The 21,972-nt window shown below is 39.0% G+C and overlaps 1 protein-coding gene, 2 long non-coding RNA genes and 1 pseudogene across 3 annotated transcripts in view; 2 read left to right on the forward strand and 2 right to left on the reverse strand.

The window, feature by feature from the left end:
• Nucleotides 1–21,972, reverse strand: part of LOC144636106 (uncharacterized) — a 156,519-nt gene that overhangs the window by 123,066 nt on the left and 11,481 nt on the right. The window lies entirely within an intron of this gene.
• Nucleotides 406–8,976, forward strand: LOC144636117 (uncharacterized). The gene is made up of 2 exons (XR_013567473.1): nt 406–581; nt 8,678–8,976. It is a non-coding gene; the product is annotated as an uncharacterized LOC144636117 (long non-coding RNA).
• Nucleotides 10,856–13,387, reverse strand: LOC144636084 (ciliary microtubule inner protein 1-like). Its single transcript, XM_078495227.1, has 3 exons — nt 13,301–13,387; nt 12,243–12,324; nt 10,856–11,202 (listed from the first exon to the last, which is right to left on the reverse strand). The coding sequence occupies exons 1-3, from the start codon at nt 13,357–13,359 to the stop codon at nt 10,927–10,929; spliced, it is 417 nt and encodes a 138-aa protein (XP_078351353.1). The 5' UTR covers nt 13,360–13,387; the 3' UTR covers nt 10,856–10,926.
• LOC144635561 (octopamine receptor beta-1R-like) lies at nt 18,485–19,602 on the forward strand (annotated as a pseudogene).

Genomic DNA, 21,972 nt, shown 5'->3' on the forward strand with positions numbered 1-21,972 from the left:
CTTATATCTTTTCTTTTAAAACCGGTTACCTTCCGTTTTCTCCCTCGATATTGATATATATTCTTGTTTTGTATATATTTTGAGAGCTTCTTTCACGTCTGTTCCGTCACGGCAACATCTACATGAATATCCTTTTAATCTTCATTTAAAATTTCTCTGTTTCGTTTTATTTCATTTGAACGGAAAATAAAAGGCATTGATATCATGCATCCTTCCGAATACGGAGAAGGAGAGAGAGCCTGGGATCGACATTGCCGTTGATCAGAATTTTTGACGACAATCAGCGAAGGGTGGAAAAAGCAACACAAAAAAATTTAAAGTAAAATAAAAAATTCTTTATCAACTTAGGTTTGCTCTGTGTGGCTTCCGGTGATTCAGTCTCCAAGTACACTTGTCTTCGTCTTATGAAAGGTTCTCACTGCAGCAGGTTGCGTCATTATTTTAAACCGGTGCACTTTGACAGTCCTCCATTCACCTCCTATGACATAAAACCAGGAGACGAGGAGAAAGCAAAATAATTTCTGCCAACACCAGATGTTGATGGAGATGAGCAGTTTCAAGTCTTGTCCTGGGACATGGAGGTATACGTATTAGCCTGATCATATCATTTTTTCCCCAGGGTAACTTCCTGGGAAAACTCTTGGGAACCCTCGAGCTCCGTGTTATCGCCAAGCCATTTAAACTCCTGGATTTTCAGATGGTGAAATTATCTTTCCCTTGGGTTATAAGATCTTGTCCTAGCTATTTCTGATCATGAGCCTAGTTTTTCTCTTTTTTGTTGTTTTTGTTTTTTGTAGCGAAAGGGTGACACAAAAAATTTCCTTTGTCGCCAAAGATAGATAGCCTTCAATCGATTCCTTTGACCTGGCATTCTTAAAAATATTTATTAGTGATCACTTTGTTTGCAACGAGAACGTCGAAACGTTATTGCGTATATGAGAGACCTGCAGACTGTATGATTGAAGCTCGGCTGGAAGTTGAGTTGTTTTATGTTGCTATAAGAGAATGTACCCCCCTCCCCCCTCCCCCTAATTTCTAAATGGGAGGTTTACCTTTAGCACAGCTTTGTTATAGTCAGGTCTTAACAGTTCGCCACATGGCGACCAAGTTGTAGATTAAAGTAGTTTTTCATACATTTTCTATAATCATCGTCGGCCTCAAGATTTTTGGTTGAATTCAAAACGTTTCTTGAGGTTTTTAGCTTGTTCATTCCCATTACGTGTACAGTTAAATTGAAAAGTCAGAATGCGTGCTAAAAGTGTAGCTTGATTACCCTATGCACGCATTACGTGCTTATTAATCGGGCGTGGCCGATTTATAGTTTACCCTTTGGTCGTCCTAGAGCGTAGTCTCCTGGCGCGGCCAAAAAGACGGGGATAGCTGGGGGTTGCTACAAAACCGCTACGGGTGACGCATACCGCAATGGTTTTCATTTTAGTTTTGACAGGAAATCGTTGCAGGCACACTTGGTCGACTTTTGGGTTAATGTGTAATCAGGTTGTGTTTTTTTGCTTCGGCGGAAGGACAGAGAAAAAAGCTTACGGGGCAAAGTACAGTATGGGGCCCAGTTCTCGGCCACTTTTGACGTAAACTTGTATTTCTTACCTCAGAAGAACCGCAGGAACTTGAAATTTCTCCCAGAGCTAGCTACTTTATTCAGCTTTTTGGTGTAAAGCTATCGACCGGTCAAAAATTAATTTGCCCGAGCAATAATAAAAATAAAAGCTCCATTTGTGGGCCCAGTTCTCGGCCACCTTGGCCCAGTTCTCGGCCACTAAAAAGCTTGTGCGTAATTATCTGTAAAAAAAAAAATGCTCAATTAATTTTCACAGTCATAAAATCACTCTGTAAACCTATTTATGTTATATCGATCCCAAATTATTTTTATGAGGCTTTGTTTTACTTTAGAAAAGAAGGATTTTAACGCGCCTAGTTGCCTATGTGCAGGTTCTGGCAAAACTGCATTGTGTGACCCGTGCATTTAGATGGTTTATTTTGCAGTGAAAAGGTCTTGAAAGATTTAGGTGTTGTAGAAATAATAGACAAGAGAAGAGTCAGCTCAAAACTTAGAGATAAGATTGAACTTTATTTTTAAAACATTTATTTCTTTCATTCTGGCAGCAGCAGATGAAATTATATTAAAAACCAAGCGCTAAGCTGTGATAGCGAGCAGGGTGGCCGAGAACTGGCAAATACGCAAACGTCGCAAGAAAAAATTTCGAAGTAAATTAAGACCAAAAAATACAACGGTTCAACGAAAAGTTAACTAAAGCAGAAAGCTGAATTATTCTACGTTTCACATGCCAAAAATTAGCTCGTATGGTGGGGGCTTTTGGATAAAATACGAATTTAACTACATCCATGGGCAAAGTACAGTATGGGGCCCAGTTCTCGGCCACTTTTGACGTAAACTTGTATTTCTTACCTCAGAAGAACCGCAGGAACTTGAAATTTCTCCCAGAGCTAGCTACATTATTCAGCTTTTTGGTGTAAAGCTATCGACCGGTCAAAAATTAATTTGCCCGAGCAATAATAAAAATAAAAGCTCCATTTGTGGGCCCAGTTCTCGGCCACCTTGGCCCAGTTCTCGGCCACTAAAAAGCTTGTGCGTAATTATCTGTAAAAAAAATGCTCAATTAATTTTCACAGTCATAAAATCACTCTGTAAACCTATTTATGTTATATCGATCCCAAATTATATTTATGAGGCTTTGTTTTACTTTAGAAAAGAAGGATTTTAACGCGCCTAGTTGCCTATGTGCAGGTTCTGGCAAAACCGCATTGTGTGACCCGTGCATTTAGATGGTTTATTTTGCAGTGAAAAGGTCTTGAAAGATTTAGGTGTTGTAGAAATAATAGACAAGACAAGAGTCAGCTCAAAACTTAGAGATAAGATTGAACTTTATTTTTAAAACATTTATTTCTTTCATTCTGGCAGCAGCAGATGAAATTATATTAAAAACCAAGCGCTAAGCTGTGATAGCGAGCAGGTGGCCGAGAACTGGCAAATACGCAAACGTCGCAAGAAAAAATTTCGAAGTAAATTAAGACCAAAAAATACAACGGTTCAACGAAAAGTTAACTAAAGCAGAAAGCTGAATTATTCTACGTTTCACATGCCAAAAATTAGCTCGTATGGTGGGGGCTTTTGGATAAAATACGAATTTAACTACATCCATGAATTTTAAGGAGCCGTAAACAAACAAATTTTTCGGGAATGCAAATTCACCTACCTCCGCGTAAACTCGACGTGTGAGCTTTCTATAACGAATTGAACGATCAAACTCAAGATACTTAAAGCACATGAATCAGTCTATCGTTTGAAGGAAATACCTTTTTCTTTTAATTCAACTGGAGTGTGAAAAAACGCGTTAAACACAAAGTGGCCGAGAACTGGACCCGGCCGAGAACTGGGCCCCATACTGTACTGATATTCACTATTGTGAAATTGCACTTACTTTGACAAGTTAAAGTTATTTTTGTAAATGAAAAAGGTAACGTCATTGATGTCACGCAGTGTTTTTTTTAGCAAACTAGATGGTTTGCTGGTTTCTGACTATGAATGGGGGTGTGATCTTGCGGTATATTTTTTGAGCCTGACTCCGCCGTAAAACTTTTTTTTTATTTAGCAAGAACTGTGTCGATTTTCATTTCTGAACAATTGGTCGTCAAGTCGTTTGTCACAAAGAGTAGAATGTTTGTACAGCATGTTTTGGAATTATTTTAGATTTGGTTAGTAAGACGCTTCTGAAGACCTGAGCAAAACATTGGGAATGTACAGTATTAATAGGAACTTGAATGGAATTTTTCACAAGTTGGATAAAGGTATCAACTGAAAAAAATGGACTTCAAAATGAGAACTTGGATTTTGTTGTAATTAAATTTTATCGCGGATTGGTGCATAATATCACGGCTTTGAAAGTCTTCAAATAATTAGAAAGGTTCCTTTCTTCCTTTTGATCTTATTGTTATTTTCATGTATTGATTATTCGAAAGTGGTTTTCGTTGATACGAAAAAAAAACGGGTTTTCACTGAATTGCTTGAAGTATTTTTAGACGTGATAATATTGGCTTAATCAAATTACATTGTGCACGAAATATTTGTTATTCTTTTGTCTTGAAACTTTGAGGAAATTGAAATTTTTGTTTGACAGTAGTGTATGAAAGGCATTTTATAGAACTAAATAAAAAATAAGAAACATTGATAAAGGTTATTTCAAAGATTTATTTTGCCTGATTTTGAAGGGTTTCAGGAGTTTTAAAGAGTGCTGGTAAACGGCTGTATGTTGTTTGTGATTACGGATCTTATTTAGTTTCGAACGCTCTAATTTTTGAAAGGTTAAAACAGGTTAAAACCGGGCGGTTTCATGAGTTTTTTGGGTAGAAAGGTACGGTGGTGGTCAAAAAAAAATGTTTAGAAAGGAATGACTGTAGTAGCACGTAAGTCGGAGGTTTGCGTGAGTCACGGGGTATAGTATGCGTGAGCTGGATTTCCGGCGTCATAACGGCATGTTTTGTTTACTGAAAGATACACTCGACGTTTAGTTAGCTTAGTCGGCTTGGGAAACTATTTTAAAAATGAATGTTGTAATAGTTAATTAATAGTAATCTAGAATTAACCCACTCTCGATTGGAGTCTGTTCTGGATTCGCGCTACCTTTTCGCCGCGAAGGAATTTTGTAAAATTTCGCTAGTGGAAAGAGGTACTGTAAGAACAGTATCAATAACTCAAAAGGAGGAACTTCTTTGTAGCTCTGAATTAAGACGTATGATAAAATTTTAGAATAAGAAACTTTCGATATATGGTTTTCATATTGTTTTTGTCAATTTCCTTTTGTGGCAGATTTTTTGAGAATCAGCTTTTCTTTCGTGTGATGACAGACACAGGACAGAACGAGAGGTGGATGAGAAAGATGCCGAAGATGAATAGGCACCGAAAAACGACAAGAACCGTCAAGGACTTATCTTTAGAGGGCGGGGAGTTTTGGCATACCGTAAATGATCTAATAAACGCCCTCTCTCAAATAAACGCCTCGTATCTAATAAACGCCCCCCCCTGAGGTATAAAGTTTGTATTAGACGCCTCTCTCTAATAAACGCCCCGTGTCTAATAGACGCCCCCTCCAAAGATCGCCTCAGAAACCAAGGTAACGCTCCATAGAGTAAAATCACGCAATTTATTTAGGTTTTTGCTTGATTCGAACATCGAAGAGGCCCACGAGACCAACATGGTTGACCCCGATGTCGGTGAAAACATCGATATCGAATATGAACGGCATCTCCAAGCTTTGCATTAGCGCAGAATAGATTAGACTCCTACTCACAAACTCTGTTTTCTGTTTTACTCCGCGCCGGCAACCTTCGTGTCTTATTTGTTTTGTAGACGTTGTTTTAGTTAATTTGAAATAAACGCCTCCCTCTAATAAACGCCTCATATCTATTTAACGCCCCCTGTAGGACACCTAAAATTTAATAGACGCCCCGGGCGTTTATTAGATCATTTACGGTACTGTATTTCGAGGACTGGGCTGGCCTTGAATTTAATATTACACAAGCAAATTATGCGCGCTCGAAGGGGGAACAAAAACCGTAGAAAACGAAACCTTTGGTAGAATAAAATATTTAGTTTTTGGTTAAAGAAAGTATGTTTCGCTTTGCTGAACGTCTTTACATCAACAAAATAATATTGTCTTGCTCCTGAGCTACAAAAACAACCACGCCTTGAAGCTCGTTTGGAATACTCGTTCTCTGAATTTCGATATTAAAACTGCCAACTAAAAATTGTTTGGGAATATTTTCGAAAAGCGAGCGATACAACAATTGAAAACACATTATTTTCATTGGCCATTATTTTTTTAACTCTAGCGTTTTGACAGTCGTATTACTCTTAAATTTTGATTTTAATTTATAACCGTCTGACAGTGTTGAAATTTGAAGTTTGTAGGCAAGTGAAAAGACAACCGGTCGCCGGTTTCCATAAGCGACCTCCCAAAACAAACATGCAGAATATTTGTATTTTAACGAGAGAGTTATGAACATAAGTACCTTAAACATTCATATGGAAAGTATAAAGTTTCGTCGTATTTAAGCTTAATTACTGAACAACAAATAGAAAATTTATAATTTATTTATTTGCGGCGCCAACTAACTGTACACTTTGAGGTATATTGGAAAAGCATGAATGAAAACATGATCGTTCAGTGAATTTAACTCGCATTTTCATTTATATATAAACAAGTACATTACCTTAAATTAAAGTTCTCAGATTTACTTCTCGAAAAGAACCTCCATTTTCCGAATCCGAAAGGCAAACGGCATGCATTTCTAAAATGCGGTACTCGGGCTTCCCTTACAATTGTTTGAGTTCAGAAATATTGTGCTTTCACCGCTCTGCACGCATAAGGACTCCAAAGACACCTTTAGAACCACAGAAATAGTCACCAAAATTTTTCTTTCTCTTGTGTAGCCGTCCTGTCCTTTTAGGCTTCGAAAAAGGGCTTAATCGTGAAGCAGAAAGTTGTTGTCACATGCATGGATCAAACTGGTGTTCGCACTTTCAGTGTATCTGACAGTCGATGCGCTCGATTTTAACCACTTCAGGGACAGCCGGACTTTTCTACAATAGCAATAAACCTGTACCAAGATGTAAAAAGGCATCTCCAATATGTAATAGCCGTCTTTTTCTCTTGAGTTCCATTCATCTGAAGTGTCTTTACATTTTGAATTTGAGCAGTCGAAGCAGTCGGTTCTTTTACGCTCGCTGCCTACTCTACTCTGGCTCCAAAACACAACACATTCTACCGGATGCTCCAATGTTTTTAGCGACTTCAATGCTGTAATCATCGACAGAAGAGGAGACCAGTGATTCGTATCCGGTAGGTTTAAATCCTCACTAAATGCACATTTTGATAAACAACAACTTGAACAGTAAGAAATTTCGTGGTGCCGTTCGCTTGTTTTCAGCAGTTCGGCTCTTCTTGCTCAACTTCAAAAATTTGTTCAACCAATCAAAGGCGCGCTGTAAAAAATACTTTTACGCGATTGGTTACTAGTTCGCGCCAAAAGCCGTCTACGTAATTTTCTCGCGCGTCTCGCGCGCGAGGCCTGTTCTAAAAATAGCACACACGCAAATCCGATAGCACAAGACCCATTACCAGAGATGTCGACTTCTAGATCATGTACTTCTGGTACAACCATATGCAAAGTATATATTTTAAGAAACGTTATAAAAAATAGTTGTTGATGCAAACCAATTTCACCAACAAGTCCTCTTTCAGTCTTTCTTTACAGTTTCTGTTTACAAAAGACGCAGAGGGTCAAGTCCATTAAATGTATAGTATTTTTGTGCATTTGACATAGAGGTTGTTGTCTTCCAATGAAGCACTGGCCACAGTTATTACACCTCGTTGTCTCTGGTAGCCTGTTACAGTTGCACACTGCCATGTAGAAAAAAAAAATAATATACCACAAGTTAAAGACACATCAAGACCACCCCACTGTGAATTACCATAGCACAGAAAAAATTATAGTCAATATTTTATATCTTTTTAAGAGAATTACATAAGAACCAAGGCATGTCTTGTCTTGCCTTACATTGACATGCAATAATTTGGAAATACTAAGCTCGTAACAGTTTAAGACAGAATCCATCAGGAATTTGAGTAACATTAATTTTAGTTACGCAAAAATTGAGCACCAGAATAATTTAAATCCTTGTGTTCTTTTCTACCTTGTTAAAGGCTTGACATGTGATAACACCAACATAACACCAACAACAGTTCTTTATCAGTGGGGATTGAAGACAAAAATGGAAACATCATCACACAGTTGACCCCCATGCAAAAACACTCCAGGATGTCACGGGACTGTTTGGTGTCCGCCTGCCAATTTCTAACTTCAAATTCCAATGTTAAATTCACATTAAATTTTCAATATTTCTTAGTTGTCTAAATTTTACTAATTCTTTAAAAAAAAACTATCACCTGCCAAACATCCCCAAAAATCACTCAAAAAATTACAAAATACCGCAATACATAGATACATGGGATGAGTGAAGTTTCCTTGGATTCCTTGAAACACCAACAAGATATTTCCGTTTAAGGTGGCTGATAATGGGTTTCAGTATTTCCCAGTCCTTATACTTTGGTTCAGGACTAAAATCCTTCATCAATTGCTATTACAGTAATGGTATGAAACAAATGTCCAATCATTCATCAACAAGTTGTGATCATTTTCTTGACAATAGTAGTTCCCCGGTAAACAGTTGTAGTACTGTCCCATCAAAGTGCAATGGCTGGAAAATACCGAAAAGCACACGACCTTCAGGTGAAACCGCACCTTACAGTATTACCAATACACTGCACTTTGCTAAGTCTTAAAACTTTACATTTTCTAGTCGTCTACTTCAATCATTTATTTGTATTGTGCGAAATACATTTATAAATTGAAACCATCATGTCATTAAGTAATAATGCAATCTCGACAACGTTCTAGATATTATGTTATGCACACTAATACAGCTCATGCAAGCCCCGTGACTTACACAAACCCAGTCGGACTGAGTGCTACTTAAGTAACTGCTTCGTGGTTTCTGCTGTACTGAACCCTGCCTTTCAAGGCAAAGCGCCCGATTTTAAGCTTCTCAAGCTTCTCAATGTTCTTGTTATTTTCGTTTCAGCCTGGGGACTGCATTGTTTTCCACATGAAGACAGTTCACGGAGCTCATGGTAACAACCTTTCGACACCACGGCGAGCATTCTCTACAAGATGGCTTGGAAATGATGCTGTCAAGGCAGAGAGGCCGTGGATAAATCTACCACCAAGCAATGAAATCAAGGGCTTGAAACTAGGAGACAACCTGGTGGAATCGGGCGTATTCCCTGTTGTTTGGACCAGTAAATAAAAGACACTTATCCCTTCATAGTCCTTACTTACCCCCTTTTCCCCCTCTGTCACCATGCATCGTTTGTGCCAAAACATATTCATTTTAATTTTTTTTTTCTCAGTTAACGTTTTACACAAAAACTACAAAGCTAGCTTTTCGTCATTTTGTAGCGGGTTGGACAACTAAACGCGTTCGTGTTAAACAAGATTTTTGTCCAGGAAAGAAGTTATAGTGTTTTGGTAGAATTCTACTATTATACTAATGCAAATGCTGCAATCTGTGTGGCTGAGCTATCGTACACTATACAACAATTACTGTACAGTTGCTGGCGTCGCGCTCAAAATGGTGACGTTTTCTTGTTTCTCCGAAGTTTCGAAGGAAGATTTTAAAATATTACTGAATAATTACTGCTACGCGACTAAAAAAACTTTATATCGTTGAATGATTTGTACGGCGCGTGTACACAACTGCAAGTTTCAAAAGGTAATTTCGTCCGTGCGCAAATTCGCTTAGCGGGGTGAAGTTTTGTTCTACTTAAAATGCAAATAATAATTGGAATTTAACAAATTGACGTCAGTTTTTTTTATGCGTCTGTCTTGTTATTGATGATAAATTGCGTCAAAACATTGACAAAGTGTTGCAGATCCACGAGCTACAACAAAATTAGCCAATCAGTGCGCGAGAATTCGCTCATGGATCAGTTATTGTAAAATTGTTTTTTTTAAAGGACGTTTAATTAGAATTCTACTTAAACAAAACGAGTATTCGCTCTCGATTTCTATGAGGGGATAGTTGATTCGGCCTGGGGTCTCAACAACTATCCCCTTATAGAAATCTCGAGATCGTATTCGTTGTTAATTAGAATTTCATCGAATAAATCATTTAATTATAAATCATAAAAAGAGGGTCCTAAAGGGGGGTACCAATCCTATTTTCCAGCCCATTTTTTTCTCCAAATCCCACTTCCCAGTGTTCAAATCCTATTCCCACTAGCAGAATTCAGAAAAAATCCCAGTGTTATACATACCAGCTCTTTTCTCTTAGCATCCGCAAAATTACAACTTCTAAATACGACCCAACAAAGAACCAAATATTCATGAGGATTTGCGAAGATGTTCTGAAGACGATAGGATCCTTTAAGACTGGTAAAACGTGCAAGAAGGGAAGTTATAGTGATTATTTAAAAATGCTAAAATGCGTTTTGTTTGCAAATTTTCTGTTTTTGTCGCCCTCAGAATCAGTGTTGTCACTTTTCACACTTTTATCTGGCGGTTGAATTTTCAATTAAGTTGATGGCTGTGGGTCGGTCGTTTTTGGCACAGACAGCATGTTCTGTTGAAACACGATATCTACAAAGCATTTCTGAAATGTGACATTACGTTGAATCACTCTAACAGAAAGTGAAGCGCACGATCTCTTCTGGAACATTTTTCAATTGATCTTTAGTTCTTAGGACGAAGGAGGCTATTCGTGAACTTCCCGCTTCAATGAAGTCGAACACTTCGACAGCAAAATTTGCAAATCCTCTTCGTCTACTCGATTCCTCTAGGCACACATTCTACGAGTATTCCTCTCTATCTGGATCGTTGAACAATATATGCAATGGTAATTCCAGTTCAAAGTTCTCGGTCTGTATGACAACCCGATGACAACATTTTGAGTAGAAAAAAAAGAGACCATTCGGGGGAAAATAAAACACGATGGCTAAACAGGTCTAAACGTGCTAAAAATTGACACGAACAAGGTGCTTGAACAATTTATTGCTGTCTCTACCCCATGAAATAAGCAATGTCTTGACTAGACATTGTTACAAAATATTGATCCCATTCCCATTTTTGACATTTTTTCTCCCATTCCCAGCGACCAAATCCCAGTCCCAGTGACCTAAATCTCATTTTCCCAGGACAAAAACAGGCGAATCCCAGTTCCCATTTTACCCCTTCAGGACCCTCTAAAAATGCTGGACAATGATTCAGTTACAGAGTGGTTTATTTTGCGTTTCGCTCGTACACTTTAAATTCAGCTATTTCGTTCTGTTTCAGTTAAAAGCCCTCGCGCGGCCATTTAAATAACTTGACTATATCCTGCTTTCCGCGGGCATAACGTTCCATTTCCTTTCTCTGCAGCACCTCGGTCTTCCATCCGATCATTTGTGACGTAGTTTCTGGAAACGACATTTTATCGGCATTGCCGACAAATTTCTGAGTCTCTGTGACAGCTTTTTCCTCTTTGTCTTCCGTAGTCGGGATGCCCACTTGCTTTCGCTCTTCTTCTATGTCATGCTTGTCTTGGCCGATTCTTAGTGTCTCTTGTTGTAACTGTAAGTCCAAGTGGCAAAAATATTTGAGGTTGTTGCGTCATGTTTACCTTTGCCAGTCGGGGGAAATAGCTGCCAGTTTTGGCAAATCTTCGTTGAAGCACTCGAAAAATTTCCGAATTATTTTATCCAATCAAAAACTAGCGCGAGCGTTCACGATAAAAGCCTCCGAAAGCCTTCGCGCGTACAAATACGTCATGTTGCTTAGCAACTTCTGGTACGAAAACCGCGGGCTCAGTCTCTTCTCGGAGAAGCAATGTCGCCATCAACTGGCACTTTTTCCCCCGACTGTTACCCGCACTACCCAGTTTCTTTCGGCTATCAGAATGCATTGGTCTGGGGACGAATATGCGATTTACCGAAGGTGACTACTGGTAGTAAAAAAATAGCAATTAATGTTAGTTAGAAGATGTAGCCTGCAACCACAGAAAAAGGGGTTGGGAAGCCTTTAAAATATACCCGTTCAAATAGACACCATTCCTGAACTGTCAGAGGAGCCCCCGCTTCCTCTTATCAATGTTGGAACCTCACTTACCAGTGTTGTGTGACTATGATTTCAAAAAGCTTGGCATTCAATAGGGGAGGAGAGGGGAAGATCAAAAGTGCAAAGCTTCCCAACGCTATTGTCTGTGGAAGTAATTCCGGAAACTCATAACCTACTTGTGTATTTTCCGCTAGTACTCATCTCCAGAACTCATATCCCCCCCTCGGAACTTGCTCAGATCGTTTACGCGAGAGAGCCTAGCTACTATTCATAGTCAATTTCAATTGTTAATAAATGACAGAAGGATGAATTAATGATATGTATATAGTTGTATCAAAACGAAACACGTGTTATCCTTTGTGCACTATACTCTAGCCAAGACATTGAGCGGTTGGCTGCCACCCACCCTCCCTGCGAGGAAGCAAGTTTGTAGTCTCCGCCATCTAGCTGGTTATCTACTGAATCTGGTTTGAGCTTGTTCCAGGCCAGAGCGTTTCGCCATACCTTATCTGCATGTCACAAATAACAATATCTAGGGCAGAATATTACACCATTACCTGCCGATATTCATTTGCAAGAAACCCCCACTTGTCTGGCCATCGCCGTTGAGAAAGCAGTTCCCTGTTCACGTGATCTTTCCTGTAATTATAAGTGAAGTTAGACTCACTAAAAATCACCATACAAGGCTTGAAAGGGCAATAGAGAAATGCGCTGTTACAGCATGGAAATGAGAATCTGGATTGCAATTTTAAAGTCTGTTTTGGGTTGGGTCAAGGAGGCGTGGAAGAAAACAGATTGAAATTAAAATACAAAAACGCGGCAAAAACAATTCGGTGAAAAAAACGTCTGCGTCGGGCCAATGTAACCAATCTTTCCGGAGCTTTTCCCGGTTTCTGTAGTATGAAGTGACTCCCCGCCACTAGCACGAAATTCACCGGTACCCATTTATACACGTGGGTGGAGAGGAGGCATTGCAAAAGTGGAGTGGATTGCCCGAGAACACAATGACCCCGACCAGGGCTCAAATTCCGGACCGCTCGATCCAGAGTCCAGCGCACTAACCATAAGGCCACCGTACCCCTTTAGTGATTGTAGCACGGCCTACTTGATTTCACCTTCAAGAAAAAGTGAAAGTAGCCTGTATACAGCCGTCCCGCTCAGCGATTTTTTGAGCGAAGCGGGACGGCTGTACACAGGTTAATGTGAAAGTACCCTGGGTGAAAGAAAGATTTTTTGGTGAACAGCACAATTCGAAAGTTAATAAGCAAATCAGGTGTTATAAAAGTACCTGTTCACGATTTTCATACCGATCGATTGGAGAATGAATGAACTTTTGCGTATAGATAGAGGAGGCAGATTGCGATATATAAGACGCTAAACCCATTAACGCTAAGTTTCTACAAATACCGTCTATAAAGAAAAGTAAGCTAAACGACATTCGTATGCCTTTTTAGTTTTGCAAGGATAAAATTTAGCTAAAGCCGGAAAGTGAGTGGTTAAAACTATTTGCCAGAAAATCTTTGGGATATTTGGCACAAATAAAAACCGAATATAAAATAGGGCATGCTGGTTAAATGATCATTACACTGTTAAATAAAAAAGCAGAAACACTTACCATATTTCATCGTTGTGCACAAAATTGCATGCTTTTACTTTACCTCGCACACCGAACATGTTTTTGTTTTCTTGGCTAAAATTAAATTGTTAGTTATTATGACGTTAAATAGCTCGCGCGCGTTCTCGCGCCAATACTCCGCGATGTCGTGGAAGAGCAGAAGAGTAGGGTCGTGGGAATTATTTAGGAGCTACTGAAGGTACGTCACGGGGATTTCACGGGTTTTTGGTGTTCACTGTCCTGAACCTGAAGTTTGTGGTAGGCGACTTAAGCCACGGAAAACCAATATTTTTGAACATCTAAAGAAGGATATAACCTTAATTTGCGGATAGAAATCAAACTTCGGCTATAAATATGGATTTTTTTGAAGACGCACGGAAACAACTTGAAAAGTTTAGCCTTAATTTTTTAAGTTGCAATCCATTCCATCCTAGCCATCTTCAGCTAAAGATGCTTTTTAACAATTTAGGTGCTCTAATATGGCAATTGTTAATAAAAATGAACCATAATCATAACGTTTTCTGCGACACCAATATAAATTTTGACTGTTCAGAAATCTGTTAAAATCCGTGACAAAACCCCTTTAAAGAGTGCCCGAGAAGAGCTATTGTTTTCAATGACCATTCAGTGACCCAATCCGACTCTCGTTCATGAAACTAATTCTGTGATTTAATGAAAAAAGCAAAGGCTAAAAAGGAAAAAGCTAATCAGTTTGTATTCCCTGTCTAACAGTTTGGAAAGAATGTCTAACAGAATGGAAAGAGTGCCATGACACCGTGGTGTGCCATGCGGTGCCAGGAAGATTTCACTTCATACCAATAATTCCACATAAGAACTTTTCAGATGAACGTCTCTAACAATACGAAAGAATGAAGTAACTTCTAAATCTGATCATACAGAAAAACAGGCAGTGCATCCGAAGGACAACGAAAAAATGAACATACAATAGAACAGTCAAGTTTTGTTTTTTACTGTCACGCAACTGTCACGCCACGAAACACCGTTAAGCCAAAAAGCAAGAAATTTAAATGTGGAAGAAAATTACTAGATAATCCACATGTCGAGTGAGACTCAGGTCAGTATTCGGTATTCGGATTCAGTATTCGGTAGTTGAGCTATCTGTTGAATGTTCAACATAACTTTGGCCGCCAGAGCTCAGTATGGAAACGTTGCCCTGCGGAGAGGCGTGGCGGCCGGAAATCGATGAAAACGTCTGGAATTCACTTCTGCTTGAAAAAAGCGATCAGTTCAGCCTCATGAACTAGTAAAAAGTCACATAAAGATCCATAAATAGTTCTTGCAATACCTCACAACTGTTTAGATTGCTAAAAGTTGCAGGATGAGCCATTTTTAGATGTACGTGACAGCCTTCTGGCGTCCATCTTGCAGGGTCCCCTATACTTCTCTGCGAAATGGAATCACGTGAAAATATTTTGCTTTTTACGCATCACGAATAACTCGTAAAATGTTTTCACGTTCACGCAAAAATCATGGCGATCCCTGTTTAGACTGTTACGTTCGGAAGGTGTAAGACCGGATATTGTGCCTGTCAAGATCACAAACGCGACATAATAGCCGACAAAAGACCCAATCCCAACCACAGAGCTAAAACAAAGATTTACGTTCACTAGAACTACCTAAAAAATCAGAAATAAAGTCACGAGAAAGAAGATGATTCACAATTCACGTCTAATTCAACTCTTCGTTTTAAGTGCGTTCACACGCACTTAAAAGATCTTAAAATTCAATGAAATAGCTAAAGAAGATGACAAAAGAAACCCTCACGAGCTTTTGTCATCTTCTTCTTCTTCTTCTTCTTTGTCATCTTCTTCTTCCTGTGTTAATTCGAAAATTAGAAAATACGAAAAATAAAAAGTACTTTCATTGATAGCCATTGCCTTAATACTGCTTCATTTAGTCTCTTTCACGCCACCGTGCACCAACTGATAATGAGCTCTTGCAGTCCAAGTAGGCCCGTACTTCCTCACCCGTGATTAATAATAAATTAATTAATTAATTAATAAACTAAATTATCTTTTAATTATCTTTTACTAATATGGGAAAAATTGTTACCCTCGACCCTACCCTCGACATACTACCCTCACCCTCGACAACTTACCCTCGACCCTCGACCAAAAGGCAGACTCCTTTGAAATGCGAACAGAGACAAGCATTACGCCACCTTTTCGAAGGAAAAGATGTAATGGCGGTGTTACCGACCGGATTCGGCAAAAGTTTAGTGTTAATGATGGAAGTAAAGAGCAAACGCGAAGTCGCAAGCTTATTAGTTGTCGTTTCACCGCTTCAAAGCATCATAAAGGACCAAACTTTGGAGGTCAGTTCTATGGGAATGTCAGCCTGTAATCTAATGGATTGTGTTTTCCGCTTTTTTTTAGAGGCGAACCAACGCGTTTCTGCTTTCGAACTCCCGGACTTCTCCCAGGAGGTAGTTGACTCAGCAGTTGACTGCTTTTGAAATCTTTTGTCCATCCGCTGTCTTGCTAGCCGAATCGCCCAAACATTCTCTTGCAAAAACTTCAGACACAGTACTAGTGGTACATGTGTCACACAGATCGACGAGTTTGCGTCCGCATGGACTTGCAATCTATATTCGGAAGTCCCTCACGTTTTTTGCTTGTATGCCGAACTTGTCGCAATTGCACATTCACTACTGATATTCTTGGGTGCTTGAACAAATTGAAACACGAAGCAAATCCTGCTTTCTCACCACACTGACCGTAAGTAACCCTCAAATTTTCAGAGCAAAGACGGCAGAAAGTTTGATTTTCATTCCCTTTCCTCCGCATTTCAACGGTTTCGAAGCCATAGCTTGACCGCTCACATAGCAAAAATGGCGATATATTGGTTTCATTCCGCGAAAATAGGGGGTTTTAGATATCGCTCCAGCAAGAATGAAGACTGTACTCACTCATTTATTTTGACAGTCAACTCAGCGCTGTCTTAAAATTTAATTGTGGGCGGCAAACACGTTTCGGTGGGTTTCCGGGCAGGCGCCTCCTCGATTTTTTTCTCGGGTGGCCCCCTCGCGCCTTTCGCGTTTTCTTGTTACTCTCCTCACGAGGCAACTGGGCCATGTATTGATTTTGTTATGGTAAATTTCATTTTCATCTTAAAAAAAGCACCTGTCCTTTCAAGAAACCCGCACATAAGGCTATTGTTTGATTACTGTGATGGTAAATTATATTTTCATGTTCAGAAACCACCTGTCCTTTGGAGAAGCCAGTACATTGAATTCCCATTGTAACGGACACCTTCGGGACCACAATTTGGTGTCCGTAATAAAGAAAGTCCGTAATAGCGGGAGTAATTTTCAGCAATTCTTATTCGCCAGGACTTCAACCCCTGTCCGTAATAATGGAGTGTCCGTAATAACGAGGTGTCCGCAAGGCGGGAGTTGATTAAAGCTTCTTTTTTAATATTTGGCCCATGCTTGGGTTTTATATTTACACATTTTAGGCCTCAGGGTTTGTCGTGTTCATGCTCATTTACATTTCTTCTAAACATTGCGCAGATGTCATTTTTCTTATTTTCCAGCCGGCGACGAACGCAAATAACACGAATTCATTCTTCTTGCATGAATAACATTACTTCAAAGCAGGCCTAAAAAGTTATGAACTGCCCTTTTTCTTTTTATTCACAGTCATAGACACAATCTTCAGTAAAATATCAAAAAGCAGCAAAATGATTCAATATTACTATTTCTGTTATGCTTTGAGCAAGAGAAATTTGACGTGCAATTTAATGGCAAAACTTTTCAAAGAGAAAATAATATCATTTGATCTCAGGAAATTTAACATTGTTCGAGAACTGAAGTCTTTTTGAGTATCTTTTGCAGTGATTCCTCACAAACTGCAATTCAAAGCGTTCTGATGTACAAAACGTTGAGCAGGAAACTACTCATGAAAACCCAAAACACCGAGACTTTGCAGCTGCAGAAACTGTCCTGAAAGCAAGCAAGATACTTGTCGTTGCGATTTCAGTTTTAAATGACTATGTCACGGCTGAGTTGAGTTTATTTTATCACGTTTTACCAAATATTCGCTATAACTGTTATACTTCTATGCGTCTTCTATGGATCTAAATGACAAAACTAGCTTCATTGCAACCAAATGTGTCTCCTGGGAATTATTATTTAAAGTTAGCGAGACTGGAGGGTCTATGTCACGGAGATTTCGCAGATTTTTGGTCTAAACTGTTCTGAAATAAGTGGAAGGCAACTAAACCCATAAAAAAACGATATCTTTGAACATCTTAAAGGAAGATGTAATCTTAATTTGCGCATAGAAATCAAGCTAAGGCTACAAATATCGATTTTTTGAAGACGCGCGGAAACAATTTAAAAACGTTTGCCTAACGTTTTCAAATTGCAATCCGTTTCCATCCGCGCCATCCGCAGCCAATAATGCTAGTTAACAGTTTCAGTGCTCAAATATAGCAATTTTTAACAAAAATGGACTATTATTTCTAGGTTTCATACAACACAAATATAAATTTTGCCTGTTCAAAAATCTGGTTAAATCCGTGACATAGTCCCTTTAAGGACCAGGCCAAACGTCGAACTTCACATGAGTCGAACCTAATGCAAATGAGCAAAACCTTTTGTTTTTGGTCATTTACATTAGGTTCGACTCATGTAAAGTTCGACGTTTGGCCTGGGCCTAACTTTGTCAGCCCAACAATATTTCAAAAAGCCATACCGCAATCCGTTTCAATCTTTGTCACTTTTGGCCATCCGTACCTTCTTTTGTATTTGCTGTGTTATTGAAATGTTCCTTCTCTGTTTTAACCGGTTGTTTTTATATTTCACCGAATTTGGTGGCCATTTCCCATGCCTAAATTTTGGTTAAAATCAATGACACAGTTCCTTAAAGGCCTGGCTAAACAAGGAAACGTTGTTGTAGAAACATTGTTTCGGATGCAAATGTTTCTGAGTTTTGCCGTGAGGGAAACATATGTTGCAAAAACAAATTTTGCTTCTTGAAAACAAGAAAATGTTTTTGCCTCAGGTCAAAAACATTATTGCTTCCCGGACACACATGTTTCTTCCGAAACACATGTTGCCCAATTTAGCCACCATGGAAGCAATGTTGTTTAGTTTATGCGTGTGCGTGACGCTTTGTTCCCTTTTTTGTCAGTGTTTTCTAGTTTAGCCAGGCCTTTAGAATGGTTTTCCCACAGGTCATCGCAGGATTCCATGCTCTTGTCAGCGCCATTGGTCTGCCTGTAAATTTGTTGCTAATAGTGACGATCGCCTTGGAAAGAAGATTTCACGTGATGCGGTATATTCCACTCGCTAGCCTCGCAGTGTCAGATTTTCTTTTTTTGATTCTCGGAAACTCATTCCGTATCGCAAGCATTGCAAAAGGAAAATGGCTGTACGGCCCAACAATGTGCTATGTCAATGCATTCTCCATGCGTTACTTCTACTTAAACACAGTTCTTCATCTGATAGCCGTGTCTTACGAGCGGTACAGCGCCATCGTCAAATCCCCTATGGCGTACGATGGTACGATTACCAAGAGGAGAGTGGTGGTGATGATTTTAATCTGGGTGGCACCGATCCCGTTGTCCATCGGTCCGTTCGTCGGTTGGAGACAGTATGTGTACAATCCAGATTTGTTCTTTTGCGAACAGGCTTAGACAGTACAGAGTGATCCACTGCGTGGAGAACAGCGATTTTAGCCATTATAATCCTTGTTGTGCCTTCTCTGATAGAATTGTTTCTAAACTGGTCGGTTCTTAAGACGGCAAATACTCTGCAGCGCAACCCAGTACAGGCCAGAGACATTGGTGAAAGCCAGAACTTGCTAGAGATGTCAAGAAGAAGGCGCGAACGGAAGGCAGCTGTCGATGTTTGCATTATCATCGCGGCGTTTATGGTGTGTTATCTTCCCTTCTGGACGGTGGGAATGTGCCGTCAGTTTCGCAACAGTAGCGAAGTTCCAGCTGAATTTGTATTCGTTAGCAATGTGATATATTCCATCAGTGCCTTGTGCAACCCGATCATCTATTCCATCCGGAAAAGAGAATATCGAGCCGGGATAAAGAATGTGTTCAGGCGGATAGGAGTTTGTGAAAGCCCTATCAACCCCCAAAATAACGAAATTGGCATGAAAGACTTCACATCAAGAGCCAACTGCAGCACAGGAAAGTCCAGTGGAAGACAAACAGCAGCACAAGCAACCCAGAATCAGGGTGAAAGATTTTATGGGAGCACAGGACGATCTGAAGTGACTTTCCAGAAAAGTCGTCTTTCTCCGATTCAGGAGATTACTGACTGAGTCCGGCTAAAACGAAACAGCACAATAAGGTTTTACCGTACAGGTATGCAGTGACTGTTTCTATGTAAAATATCAAGGAAGAAATTGTCTCTTGTATTGCGATCTTTTCAGAGAAAACATTGAGATTGTAAACATGAGAGATTGTAACGACGATGATGTTATTTTCAGTAGAAGTCTTTAGAGCGACTCTCTGTAATTACCGAGAAGCCCCCAGACAGGACTGAAAATTTAAAATTTTCTTTTATCTCGTCGAAAAAGACCCTTCTGGGAAACTCTTTTCAGAAATATTGTTTAAGAGTTCCAGCTAGTTCAATTTTTGTTAAAATCTGGGAAAGCTGGATACTGCCCGATCGAGCCCGAGGGCCGAATAATGGCAATGGCAGATGGAATTTCTGCAAAAAAGAGCAATTTCAATACGCCAAAACATGAAGAAAAAACTTTTCTTGATCTCATTTTTACAATATTTCTCATCTATCTTTTGATCTTAAATTCTGTCTACAATTTTGTCTGAAATAAGTTCGTTTTGTCCAATTCTTAACCGTTTGAAAAATACAACTAACGCAATTCAATTTACAATATCAAGTTTTAACTGACCTGTGAAGCTCGTTAATTTCAGGGTATAAGAAAATCTTGACACATGAGGGGTTCTAAAGAAAGAACTATGCTGTGTTTGTCATATCTAAATATGTAGTTTTGCCCGTTCAAATTAAGCGTGCTAGGCGAGGAACTATGAAGGGCATTTTGACAAATTGCGCCATATTTACGTCGATTTTTAATCACGTTTTAGAAGAATATTCAACATGTTCCTTGACAAAAATTAATCTTGGGCATCGTTAATCGCACATAAAAATAATATATTTAAATCATGCGTCTGTGACTTTGCATTTAAATTAGAGGATGATGGAACTACATCATGATTGCCGTTTGACTGAGAAAAGATTGACTACTGTGATTTTACAAGCTCTTAAAAGTTTAACAGCAGATAATGCGATTTTGTGTCAAAGTTTTCAGCTAGAATAGCACACCAAATCAAATGACTATATAACCTAGTAATAAATCATAACCTCTTTTGTGTAGACAAAAACGAAATTCTCATATTCAAAAACTGCTGGAAGTGACTTGCGTCTAAGATGGTAAAAATGTGAAATCTAAACTTTGAACCATGCTATCTTCTTTTTGAAAAGGAAAATTCAAAATTCGCTTCTGCCATAACACAATAGAATACACCAAGTGTATGTTCCTCTCGAATCAACTCCTGAAATTCCATATCGGCGGAGAAAACTTGGACACAAAATTGCAGGTTTTGAGGCTTCCGAGGACCTTCCGAGTCAATGTTTACAACAAGGTGTGATATATAAAAGCTGTGAATCTAATTATGATAATCCCCTACGTTCCAGCGCACGGGAGACAAAGCTGAGAACAATAACGTGTTATTACTTCTACAATGAACTATATTCTCATGATTATTTCGTTTGTCGTCGGCTTCACTCGTCGCAGTCCGTGCATACTCTTTAAATAAATACATACACAATGATTTTAAGGGTTCTGCGCGACCATAAAAATAGAATTTAATTACATGTTATTGTTAACTAGTGCATAAATAGGAGTTCAGGAGTTCTTGCAGCCCATGTTCAGGATTATTTTCTTTCCCCCATTTTCTATGAAAGGGTTTTCTTGTAGAGCAAAGCGAAAATTTACTTCACTGGAAGTTATGTTGCGCGCGGATTGATTGACAGCGAATGTTTCAAATAAAACTCCCCGGATTTAGAGCTAGGTGATCGCTCACGCCATAAAGATGATATGTTGTGGTTGTTTTGTCGTAGTTTTTTTGGGACTTTTGTCAATTGGAACTTGAGACGTTTTCGGATTTTCGAACGGGAACATTTAGAGACCTAAGGAGAAACAGCTATCGACCTCATGCTTACACCCACCTTTCCTTTATCAAAATTGTTTTTCTTTTTTGGGTGTGCACCAAATCACAACAATCATGTTTTTCAAGCATTGCACTCAACTCATCATTCCCGCATGATCCAACGAAACTCTTCAATCCCAATTTCAAAATATCCATTTATTTTCTACTGAATTGCTAGTGGTCCATCAGGATGTACCTCAGCCGATGATTTTCTTGTTATTCTTCTCACCAGGCAACTGACCCATGTATTGATATTGTTATGGTAAAATAATTTTCATCTTAAAAAAAACATCTGTCCTTTTGAGAAGCCAGTATGTAAAGGTACTTTTGATTATTAAACGTTTAAAGTTGTCTTTCAGTAGCATCAATAATTAAATGAACGATAATTAAATGAGCCGAATAAGGCCTAAAGCAACTGTATTTCCCGTTATTTTATTTCGAGCTTTCTCCGATCAACG

This window comes from Oculina patagonica, chromosome 13, assembly GCF_052425735.1.
Source record: "Oculina patagonica isolate OP01 chromosome 13, crgOcupat, whole genome shotgun sequence".
Lineage (NCBI taxonomy): Eukaryota > Metazoa > Cnidaria > Anthozoa > Scleractinia > Oculinidae > Oculina > Oculina patagonica.